Source organism: Pleurodeles waltl, chromosome 10, assembly GCF_031143425.1.
Source record: "Pleurodeles waltl isolate 20211129_DDA chromosome 10, aPleWal1.hap1.20221129, whole genome shotgun sequence".
In the NCBI taxonomy this organism is placed as follows: Eukaryota; Metazoa; Chordata; class Amphibia; order Caudata; family Salamandridae; genus Pleurodeles; species Pleurodeles waltl.
Genome location: NC_090449.1, coordinates 153,984,780 through 153,997,471, shown reverse-complemented (window position 1 = coordinate 153,997,471; position 12,692 = coordinate 153,984,780). Strand labels below are relative to the sequence as shown.

At 44.9% G+C, this 12,692-nt stretch overlaps 1 protein-coding gene across 6 annotated transcripts in view; it reads left to right on the top strand.

The window, feature by feature from the left end:
• TOM1L2 (target of myb1 like 2 membrane trafficking protein) overlaps positions 1 to 12,692 on the top strand; it is a 336,841-nt gene that overhangs the window by 68,362 nt on the left and 255,787 nt on the right. For all 6 annotated transcript variants that reach the window (XM_069210085.1, XM_069210083.1, XM_069210081.1 and 3 more), the window contains exon 3: positions 9,537 to 9,615. In XM_069210085.1, coding sequence (XP_069066186.1) covers positions 9,537 to 9,615 — 79 coding nt within the window. The remainder of the gene's footprint in view (positions 1 to 9,536; positions 9,616 to 12,692) is intronic.

Here is a 12,692-nt window from a genome sequence, read left to right as displayed (position 1 = left end):
GCCAAGATCTTTTCTCCTGCTGATATCTACTCACCAACACAGACATAGAGGCTGCAGGACCGGGATTCACCCGAGTTAGCATTCTCTGCAATACAGATGCCATCATCTAATTCTTTCAGCAAACACTTATGTCTAAAATTTACAAATTAGGTGCAGATGTGACCATCCTGAGACAAGTCCTGCACAGCACTGTCAGTCGAGTCATTGAAGCTGATTGCCATACATCAGTGTTTTAGGACACCATTAGAAAGAAGGCATTAGTGTTGTACAAAAGCTTCAGTTCTCCACTGGCTAGCTGGTGGCCAGGGTTGGAAATGCAGAGGTGTGCTCACACCACAATAATCTCTAATTTGTAGGTCTCTCGGACGGCCTAAATGGTATGCAACCTGAACACTTTATGGTAACTTGGCTCCAGAGGTTCCTGCCAGTTGACCAGATCTCAGCTTGCTTCTTGGTTAAGAAAACCCACTGCACCCTCACACAAAATCCACCACCTACGGCCCGTCAAGACCACCGATTCCCCATTTTCTCAGTTACAGAGAGCAAGACTTGATGCTTCTGATGGAGAGGGAAATGGGCAAGGTAAAACATGGATCCTACAAAATACTATTTTTTTCTGGACTATACTAGGTTTCTGCAGTAATAGGAAATCCTGTGAGCTATTTATGTACAAACGTTGTGCAATGAATTTAAAACATATGTTGCTGTACACTTCAAAGGAAACATTATAGTTCACCAAGGAAAGACACATTTCTTCGAGTAACCAAATCAGGCCTTGACAAGGTTGGAGCACCATGCCTTGATTGCTGTGATGCAGGCAGCCAATGATCCGAAGGAAAAATGAGAAGACAGGATTGTAGATCAAAACAACTCACTGCTGCACCATCTTCGCGGAATCCCGAGGTTGAACAGGAAAGAATCTGGCACTGAATCATCATATACTGATGGCGGTGCAGATCCAGCAGAAATCCAACCTAGAAACCAATCACCACTGTCTCGTGGTTGGCGTTAGTTCAGATGTGGCAATATACTCCTGTTATTTTGGTATTTTCCTGTCTCATTACTAGACAAGGTAGTACTATTAGCATAGCTCAACTTCTCATACTGAGGTTCATAGTTAAGTGTTAGGGTGACATGCTTAAGTAGGAAGTATAGGGTGGGAAGGTAATATAGTTGGGGTACACCTGTTAACATTAGGTGTAGTACGACACTACAGTGATGTAACACTCAGAACAATAGCGTTTAGTACAATATAGGGTTATGACGTGGAATGTAAATGAGCTCCAGAACAAAATCAAAAGGGGAGCAGAAATGCTTCATGCTAGGAAACGGGCCTCTGATGTCGTCCTAGTCCAAGAGACAAGCCGTCTGGGCAGTAGGTGTGTTTTTTAGGGTATTGCATCCTCTTACATAGGTCCTTCCTTTTGGTCATTACCATGGTACAAGCTGATGATGACCTTGGCAGATTTGTTATTGTAACTGGGATACTGGCGGGGTCGTCATGTTTGATCTAAGGTGTTTATGTCTATGCTAACCTCACCAGTAACATGCTCTAGGCAGTTTCTGAGAGAATACTCAACCCCCACCACTTTGGGGTTGAGAGTGGTGTGAGGGAGACTCTAATGTGAGTATGTGTTCAGTAGTCGGTGTGGCTATCTTCTCCCCAGTAAATTGATCAGCATTCATTTTTAGATGGGTTGACTGGGGGGTGTCTTGCGAAGGTGGCACCCAGCCAAGGAACAGTTCACCCACTGCTCTGCCTTCATTTGCCCCTGCAGCGGAACTGATCAACATGCTGGGAGCGCAAATACTTCTTAGAGGTTTTCTGGTCACTCCCCTGTGGAGCTGGGGATGTGTCCCATGGTGTGGTCCTAAGGCCGTATGGTGCTTCAGTCCATGGTAGCTGAGGGATGATGCATTCAATGATCTTCTATACAAAGTGATACAGGATTACTTCAAACTTAATATTGCCTCCGTTTTCATCGCATGTGACTTTATGGGAAGCATTCAAGTCAGCAGTCTGGGGCAGGGCATTCTCCCACATCTGGGGTAAAAGAAAGACAAGGAACGTGGAGATTCTCACACTCGATTAGCAAATGAGCTGCATATATTTAGAGTATAATAAATGATATGATATTCTTGGGAGGCTTGAGCAGATCCACTTTCACTAAGGCAAAAGTTATTGTATTGAGACAAAATGACATGGACGTGGTCCCAGTAAAAAAAAATAATAATAATAATACAAATTGGATAATAAAGCTGGCCAACTACTCTCCCGGGTTAGAAAACAGGACATAGGAGCAAAATTATTCCTTCAAACAGAGACTGAGGCGAAGATGATTACAGACTTTCTTGCAACTGCCCACACTTAGCAGATTACTACAGTGAGCTTAGTGGAATTGCCTCTGTTTCTCCCATGACTTATTGCCCTGCCCCCAGCTCTTGGTCAGAAACTTGGAACCCCATTATAGAAGACCTTTTTATAAATGCCTTGTTTCCTGCAGACCAGGATGAGTTAGAACTTCCAGTCTCTTTGGAAGAACGTCGGCAAATGACAGTGGAAACGCCATGTGGCAAGATCCCTGACTCATGAATTAAAATAGAATTCTATTAGAAATGTTCCTTGCTACTGGCACTGTTTGAGGGTTCTGGGTAGTTTGCATCTCTCACAGAGAGTTTGCACAGCACAACGATAATCAATATCTTAAAGCCTAATAAACCTGCAAATAATTGTGCATCCTACCACCCTAAATCTTTAATGTTGAAGGCATCTTTTAACAATGATTCTCCCCAGTTGGTTTGTTAGTGGTGGGCTAGCTGGTGCATGGGAACCAAAATTGTTTGTCTAGCTTACAGCGCTTCTATACAGAGATGTCCACACTTTCTCTCCTTTTTGCTTTGATTATGGAGCGATTGACGGAATTGATTAGGAGAGATTTTGAGATTGAAGGGTTTCGGTATTTTGGAAATGTGGAAGATAGGTGTCATTATGTGTGGATTAACTGCTACTTTTCATTCAGCGATTCAAGGACATGCTGGAAATACTGACACAGATGTGGAGGGTATATGGACATGCTTTCAGAATATTAACAGAATATGTGAACATAAGTGCTGGAGAGTGGCACCCAGTCACAACTAATAACATATTCTCAACTAGAGGTGTCTGGTAACCTTTTCAGATACCTGAGAATGAGGTTAGTTTTTGCACAACACCGGGGTGGAGATTTAATGCAGGATACAAGGAGAGACCCGGGAATGGGGTCCTTCCCGCCTATCCCTGTAATCTGCAGAGCAGCTCTCTGTGATCAGCCTGACTTGTTTCCTGCCCATGCTGCAGAATTACCCTATGTTATCCTGCAAATCTTTTCTATGAAATGCAAACGCTAGGCACAAAATTCCTCTGGGTAGGCAACCTTCCTAAAAGTTCATTTCAGGAAAGCAGCCAATCTCCTTAAGATGTGGCTAACTCCTCATTGATATCCTTCTTTACAACTGGGCTTGCAGCTCATTCCAATAAATCACTGACTATTTGGGGGGCGGGGGGTAGGTGTTATAGGATCGTAGTATAAGATTGGAACTAGATATTGTGGAAATAACTGGTGTTTTGCTTCTTTTATATAGCTATGCCCCTTAAAATTGCTCCTGCCCATCATAGGAGTACCCATCTTCTGCTGGCTTGATGACCGGAAGCGCAGTAAATAGCTTGGTAAGCTTAGGAACCAAACCCCCTTTAGTGTTGATCATGGTAAGCACAGGTTGCAAACTTCAGGATTTTGTGGCTTGGGAACTGATTGAGATATTAAATGTCAGCAGTGTCTGGGCTCATGATCATATTAAGTCATTTAAACAGCTAGTGGCAGATTTTGATCTGCTCAAAACGGTTATTTAGTTTTTTTTTTTTCAGCTGTGCCTTACCATTGGTGCATATAGCGAGGGATTGGTTGAGGTCCCTGGCTTCAACCTGTTAAAATCCAAATTGACAATAGTCTGTTGGCTGTAAGGGTATTTCCAGGGTATTTAAATTTGTTGTTAAATGGCCTGGACCCATTGAGGAAAACATGAGACCTGTGGGATCACGATTTGAGAAAATTGGCTGACGGGTGGCAAGAGGCTAAGATGGCAGAACATACATTGGCCACCTCTTGTAAACTATGAATAATCCCATTAAATTATTTTCATTGGATAAATTATAGCCCTGAAAGGGTATAGAAAAAGGGCAGATCTGTGAGCCATGTCTGTGTTTGATGCAAGGAACCAGTTGACTGCTTTTATTATACAATACAGGAATGCCCTTATATTCAAGTTTACTTAGAGGCAAATAAAGAACACCATTGCAAGAGTCACACAAAAAAGCAATCACCCCAGACCATAAAACTTCATTACTGGGTGTAATGGCTGGGCAGGACCAAGACCAGTGTACAGACTGGCTGGAAGTGGATGCCTAATAGCCAGGAGAAACATTGCAGGCTACTGGAATAGTGACCCCACCTCCCCCGAACCCTTCTACCCCGAGTGAATGATTTAGGGTTGGGCGACTGCACAAAAGCAGTAGAAGTTATTTATAAGTGGAGAGGGGTAGTTTTTATGTGATGCCTGTACACTATGTGATACTTATGGATTGCTACTTGACAATTGGTATCACCCTCAGCACACTGATTCTTCATAAACTGTTTCCAGTTCCATTACATTCAGCCCTTGAGAGTTCCTTGAGGAAAAGTAGAGCTAGATTTAAGTACCAAATGTGACACCTTAATATTTGACTAGTCTAAAGGTGTACCTTTTGTTCAAGTCATTTTTAGGTTGAAGCCTACCGGAAGGCTCAGCTGTCTGGTTTGCTAACAAGATCTTGGGGACATTTGGAAAGCTTCCCTAGGAATGCATTCCGCCCGTTGTTTACCATTGGCTTTGTAGTTTGTAACTCAAATTTTCTTGCTTTCTATTTGCTGGCTTTATTTGTTTTATGCTGTCCAGCTTGAGTTTGTACCTTCCACTTTCCAAACTTTATTTACACTATCCTTCTGAGTGCCTCCTTTCTGTAAACAGGCCTTTAAATCTTGCTCTTATTGTGTCACATTTTGCTGTGCATTCAAAGAGAGAGAGCTAAATTGTCAGGATCTACCTTCCCAGGGAGCTTGGTATCTACTTTTCTATCTCTGAATTTAAAGATGAGAGGATTTATGTGGCAGTCATGCTGGCTACAGGGGGTGATTCTGAGGTGTGGTGGAAACACATTTTAATTCCATCTAAACAAATCAGTACTGTAGTTGATGACATTTCCCCACATAATCATTTGTGCGCTGTATACGTTTATCGGTAAAACTGTATGTCTGCACAAATGTAAGGGTCATTTCAATTGAAGATGTGTTGTCTGTAATGGCAGTGCACTACCACACCATGCAAATGCTTTACCCTACTCTACTCTGCAACACTCCACGCCGCCGCACTCTGCTGTGCCCCACTCCACACTGGCACTGCACTCTGCACTCTGCACCATTCTACTGTATTCCACTTCACTCTTTGCATTCTATCTCACTTTGCAAAACTATGCCCCACTCCACTATACCCCACTCCAGTCTACAACCCTGCACTCTGTGCTGTCCATTCTACACCACTGTAATCTACTCTGTATCACTGCACTCTATGCCACTGCACTCTATCCTGCACCACTCCACTCTATTGTGCACCATTCCACCCTACGCCACTTCACTGTACTCTGCAACGATCTACTCTGCGCCACTGAACTCTACACCATTCTACTCTGCACCACTCTACTCTGTGCAACTGCGCTCTGTGCCAATCTACTCTAAACCACTGCACTCTACCCAATGTACACCACTTTACTGAAAACCATTGCACTCTGTGCCACCTTCTCTGCGCCACTGCACTCTGACACTATACTCTACAACACTAAATTCTGTGCCACTACACTGCATGTCAATCTGCCCCATTGCTCTCTGCGTCACTGCACTCTCTGCCACTCTATTCCTCGCTGCACCACTGGTCTGTATGCCACTTATCTTATAGAGACAACTAGCCGCAGATTCCTTATATTAGAATTCTCCCCCAGGCGTCAGACCGGATCTGGAAATTTTTCCTCAGCAGTACCTCTACCCGTCGTTAGAGGGCGTCAAGAGACTCCTCAGTGACGTCGGTACCAGACGTGACGTCAGCAGAGTCCATATATTACCTCCTTCGATGCACTGACGTCAGTTTCTTCTTTTCCGCGCAGCAATGCGAATCAGGTGTAGTGGTACCTCGTGCCCTTTTCTCTTTTTTCCACAATTGTCTTTTTGATGGACGGGTGTTCTGAAGAATAGTGTACATGCCTTCTGGATTTAAACCCTGTGGGTCCTGTACCAGGCAAATATTGGTCACGGACCCCTATTCGGTGTGTTTGTGGTGTCTGGATTCTCATCACAATGCCGATGACTGCGATACCTGCCATTGTCTGAAGCCCAAATCCTGGAGAGAGCGTCGTAAAAAGCTCCTGGCAGTGCGGGCGGACAAGTCATCTTCCCAGCAGTGTCAGAGTCCTTCCTCTTCCGCGTGGTACCAGGGTCTTCGCCGATGGTTTCAACCTCTGTGCCCGTTCAACCTCTTGACTCAGACTCCGGAATGGGATTGGTGCTGGTGCAAGGCCTCTTGCGACCTCCGTCTCCTCTGCCTGATCCTGTTGCCTCTGCGCCCCTCACGGCGCCGTTGGCTCAATCAACTCCGCTCTACACTTCAATTCTGATTTCCCCAGAGTCCAACTACGCCGCTTCCGTGGAGGCTTCCCACACTCGACATCGGCTGACATGTACTTTGATGCTAATATTGGCGCCGTTCGAATTGAATCTGGTTGCTGGGCTGGATCCACCTTCTGAGCCTTCTTCACATCCTCAGGCTCCTTTTACAGGTCCCCTTCCGTGTTCATCCTCTGACTGGATGCTTGACTTAGCCACTTCAGGTGGTCTGGACTACTCGCCAGCATCCAGTCTACTCCCTTCCCCCAGATTAGCAACTGAAGCTAGTACTGCAGACATGTCAAGGCAGGTGGCTCTTGTTTTGCAGCTGCAACTTACAATAGTGCAATTATCTATGGACCCGTTAATGGATTTTCATCTGGAGCAGTCTTCCACGGAACCTTACTGCCTTATTGCGAGGCTCTTTACAACATCCTTCTCTGTGTCTGGAACCAGCCTGTCTCTGGGCCTTCTGTGGAGCGCACTATACCTCACAGGCACCGGCCGGCACAAGAGGATCTCTTATGCCTTCGCCATAACCCTACTCCTCAGAGTTTTGTGGTGCAAAGTGCTTTAGGCATTCCTGACGTGGTGTAGATACCTCCTGCCCCCCCGAACCGAGAAGCCAGACAGCTGGACACTGCTGGCAGGCGTATGTTTGCTTCCTCTAGTGTTGCTCTATGCTCCACTGTAGGAAGTTAGCTCTGTATTTACTATCTCAATGTGAGAGATAGTGTGCACAAAGTCCAAGGGTTCCCCTTAGAGGTTGATAGTGGCAAAATTAGATAATACTAATGTTCTATTTTATGGTAGTGTGGTCGAGCAGTAGGCTTATCAGAGGGTAGTGTTAAGCAGTTGTTGTACACACAGACAATAAATGAGAACACACACTCAAAGACTTAACTCCAGACCAATAGGTTTTTTATATAGAAAAATATTATTTTCTTAATTTATTTTAGAACCACAAGATTCAGAATTTAGGTAAGTACATAAATTGTAAGGTACTTCACACAGGTCAGTATAGAACTTTGATTTAAAACAGTAATACACACAGTTTTGGCAAAAATGGCAATAAGCTATTTTAAAAGTGGGCACACTGCAAAAATCAACAGTTCCTGGGGGAGGTAAGTATTGGTTAGTTTCTCAGGTAAGTAAAACACTTACAAGTTCAGTCTCCTGGGCATATTCAGCCCACCGTTGGGGGTTCAAGGCAACCCCAAACCCACAGCACCAGCAACACAGGGCCGGTCAGGTGCAGAGGTCAAAGGAGGGCCCAAATAACATAGGTGCCTATAGAAAATAGGGGTGCTCCGTTTCCAGTCTGCTAACAGGTAAGTACCTGCGTCCTCTGGGAACAGACCAGGGGGTTTTGTAGAGCCCTGGGGAGGATGCAAACAAAATACACCCTCAGTGGCACAGGGGCGGGTGGGTGCAGTGAGCAAAGTAGGTGTTGTGTTTGTTGTTGAAAGCAATGAAGGGACCTGGGGGTCACTCTGGCGGTGTAGGCAGGGCACGGGGCTTCTCGGACCAGCCACTGACTGGGCTAGGATGAGGGCTGCCAGCTGGCCACTCCTGCACTGGTAGGTGGTTTCTCTCGGTCCTGGGGGGGCTGCGGTGCAGTGCTTTGTCCAGGCGTCGGGTTCCTTTGTTACCAGGCAGTTTTGGTCATGGGGAGCCTCTGGATCCTCTCTGCAGGTGTCGCTGTGGGGGTGCAGGGATGTCAACACAGGTTGTCCACGTCGTTGGAGTCGCCTGGGGGTCCTCTCTGCGGTGTTGGTTCTCCTGCACTCAAGCCGGGGGCGGCGGGTGCACAGTGTAAAGACTCACGCTTCCGGAGTGAGGCGGGAGTCTCTTTAAAGTTGGTTTCTTGTTGCTGATTTTGGACAGAGTCGCTGTCCTTGGGATGTTCTTGGTCTTTTAGGTGCTGGTCAGTCCTCTGAGTCCTCAGAGGTCGCTGGTCCCGCTGGATGAGTTGCTGTGCAGGTTCTTTGAGTCTGGAGACAGGCCGGTAGGGCTGGGGCCAAGTCAGTTGTTGTCTCCGTCGTCACTGCAGGAATTTCAGGTCAGCAGTCCTTCTTTCTTCAGGTTGCAGGAATCTGATTTCCTTGGTGCACAAACCTGCTCAGTGTAGCGGTGCAATGTTCATACTAAACTTACACCTGCAGTCATAAGGTGACACCCTTGTGCACACAAACAAGGAATAAACGGATTACAATAAACTAAACCAGGCGTGCATTGTCAACATGCATCATTACCACTTCACCCTATAACACTCTACTCCTCTCTGCCATTCCACTCTACTACCCTTTTCCAGTCTATGCCACTCCACTCTGCGACAGTCTGTTCCGTTATATGCCACTCAGTGCGACAGTCTCTACATGACTCCACAAAACTCTATGCCACTCCACTCTACGACGCTCTTCTCCACTCTGGCACTCTACTCCACTAAACCCTATGACTCTACTCCCTCCGTGATACTCCACATCACACTGACACTCCACTCCGCTCCTCTCAACCACACTCCACGACTATCTGCCACTCCATAACACTCCACTGTACGACACGCTCCTTTAAGCCATTAACTTTTAGCCACAATGAACAGTAGCCTAGCCGGTGTATATCATAGCTAAAACATAATGTCAAAGACAATAGCTCTTGCTTAGGCGAGACCTATTAAATTTGCCAATCCTGGTTTAAGCAGCAAATATTTTTGTTGTTCAGAGATTGGCAGTGTTTCCATTGTGAGTATAGAGAGCATGAGATGACCTTCTTATTTATGCACCTTTTAATTTATTATTTTTCTTTCTTTAGCCCCAAGGATGCCATCCGTGCCTTGAAGAAGCGGCTAAATGGGAACAAGAACTACAGAGAAGTGATGTTGGCATTAACGGTGAGCTTGACAGTTTAGGCTGACAAATGTTCTTTCACCTGTAGTTCCTTTGTTTGATGTTGGCTTCCTTCCCTACAAGCAGCTTTGCATTCTGAATTAATGTAGCTCAACCCCGGTATTTACTCCTTGTTTCTGCTTTTAATTAACAAGCATTCGAAATAGCAGTAGGATTGACTTAAGAATGAAAATGCCATTCCTGTCACTGATTGGCCAAGGCACTCCATAAACCATTGTACATGCATTTCATCACTCTTCTTTGCATCTGTTCATTGATTCTTTGACTCATTCTTACTTTCAACCTCCGAAATAACTGCATTAAAGACAGTTTAACTGCGCGCTTCATTCTGCCTTGCACTTGGCCCTGCTGGGGTGGGACTTCACCTCCAGCATTCCCCTGAGGCAAGGAGGGGGCCTCAGACTTTGCTTACCAGAACATCTTTTCGGGACAAATTGTTGGGCCAGATAAAACTTCTATCAGGAAAAATTCAAACCTTGGTTCAGGCACTCCATAGAGATGCATCCAGTAGCAGAAGAGAACATCAGCCATCTACTTCACAATTTAAAATTATCCAACAGCCTGATAATGTCTTCAGCGGTGAACTGACTGCTTGGACATAGGGGCAAAAGATCAATCCATACTCAACCGGGAGTGCTCGTATCTCTGACAGGCATACTGTGAATTATTCCTTGCAGCCTCTACTTCTACCCCCCCCCCCCCCCCCCCCCCAAAGTTCAACTAGACAATGTACACTTACCTCCGGAAGGTACTCCATACACCGTTGTCCAGTGAAAGGCAGAGCACAAGAGGATTGCCAAAGCCTCATAAATAAAGCAGCACATTGTTGGAAGAGAAACGCATATTGTCAATTTGAAGTAGTTTACAAAATTACCTTGGCTCGTAGGGTAAACTGGGTAGGTCCCACAATGAGATCCTCAAGGGGGGTCTGCTTGGTCCTTAACTTTAAAGAGCCAGATTGTGTTTGTTTTTTGATTTCACATTTGAGTCCTCTCCCATTTCAGCGTTCTAAAGTACAGGCCCGCCAGTTGGGCTTCTTTTATCGCCCACCTTCCACCAATGCCCCTAATGCATTGAGCTGTCCAAGCCGGGGGGAAACACAAGGAATATCACCTGTGGCTCCAACAGCCCTCACTAACTCTTTTGAAGCACTGTCTAATTTTTCAGAAAATGACTGACGCTCTAAAGTAGCCACCTCGGATGGAGAAACTGCCCATTTGGATTCTATCTCCAAACCTACCACTTGTTCTTAGCTGGCTTCAAACACAAATATGGCCAGGAAGCCAGATAAGCTCGGCCAAGATTTGCAGCTTTTATCCTGCAACATTGCAGGGATTTGCCAGAAAGTTTCCAATGAGGATTGGCCATCTTTTGTCCAGAACTTGGAAATAATATGTTACCAGGAGACCCGGGCTACTGACCCATAAGCATTGATGGTCTTAAATCTTACTGCTCTTTTGCAACCTAGTCATCGGCAGGAAGAGAAAAGGGGGGAGTTTGATCATTTTTGTTTCCGTTGCAATCAGAAACCTGAAGGTCAAGGTCCTGGCATCCAAGGCATGTTAACGGATTTTAAATCTTTGTCAGCCTAAGTCAATCAGCATTATATAAGTCAATTTCTATTTCAATTTCTTTTCAACACAATCGGTAGGTATTATTGAAGAGTTGGGAATATCAGTAATAAAGTTTGTGCACAGTAAGATAAATCGCATATCGTTTATATAGGCAGGTGATTTTAACATTATAAAATGTTTTCACAGTGGCAACAGCACATCGGGGGTTGCAGATGGGCAAGGGGTAGATGTCAGCCACGTCATTCACTTAGTGTACGTGGAAGCCATAAATCAGATAGTTCTCACGCATGACCGGTCTTTCTCATCATACGTACATAGCCAGAGTACTGCAAACCGTCCCACGTTCATAGGAAGAGGTAAGGGTAGCATGATAGATTTTGTGTTACTATCGGCACACCTGGCCCAGAAATTAGAGCTCTATAAGGTGTGCCCCTTCCCTTACAGCAAGCATAACCCCATTATCTTATGGTTCCCTATTTGTTGCATTCTGGCTCAATCGGTAAGACTAAGCCCTCACACGTTATTCCGCAAATAAGGGGGTTGGTATGAAATGGGACCACGTTGACCCAAACATTTTTAAGTTTCTGATTACTCAGGCCTATAATGCTATCGCCTGCTGGCTTTCTACCAACACTGAGCCAAGTAAAACCCGTGAAAGCTTTACAGCAGTCTGTGGGTCTGCTTCTCGTACGCTGATTAAAAATAAGATACCCAAAGACTGCCCACTTCACTCATGGTTTAGTTCAGACTGTACTTTAGCTCCCAAAGCCCTTAAAAAGGCCATCAATAAGATCCTGTGTAACATTTAGGTTATTTGGGCAGTCACAAAAATTATAAACGGGCCATAGAAACCAGGACAAAGATGCCAGTTGAAAGACAATAGAGTATTCTGAAAAGTTATAAACCACCTTTTTTTTTTTTTTTTTTTTTTATTTATTTTTTTATCAGATGGTCCAGCTACTAGTATAGAGTCCCTTTTTCTTGAACAAGACTGGATTGCCCATTTCTCCCTTATCTTTAAACCATGTCGGGAGCCACCACTGGAAATTATTGTAGATCAACCTTTTTTTGTGATGTACCAATGGCTAGGCGAGTTCATTGAATTAGCAACTGTCACCAAATCCATTTCAAGCGCAGCAGCTGGGAAGGCACGCAGGCCTTGATAGGGTTTCTGTAGAACTCTTCAAGCACAACCTAAAATTCTGTGCACCATTAATTACAAATGTACTTCAAACAGTGGTCAGGGAGGCCCCAATCGATTCTTGAAGAAAATCAATTATAGTACCAATCTATAAAAGAAAAAGGCGATACGAGCCTCCCAACATGCTAATGCCCAATTTCATTGTTAGATACCACTATAAAAATCTTAGGGCGTGTCATTATGAGCAAATTGGAGGTTTGGGCAGATGCTATTTTTTTCGTCAGTAGTCCAATATGGCTTCCGACCTCGCCTTGGGAAAATGGGGCAAGCTCTGAATGTATCCTTA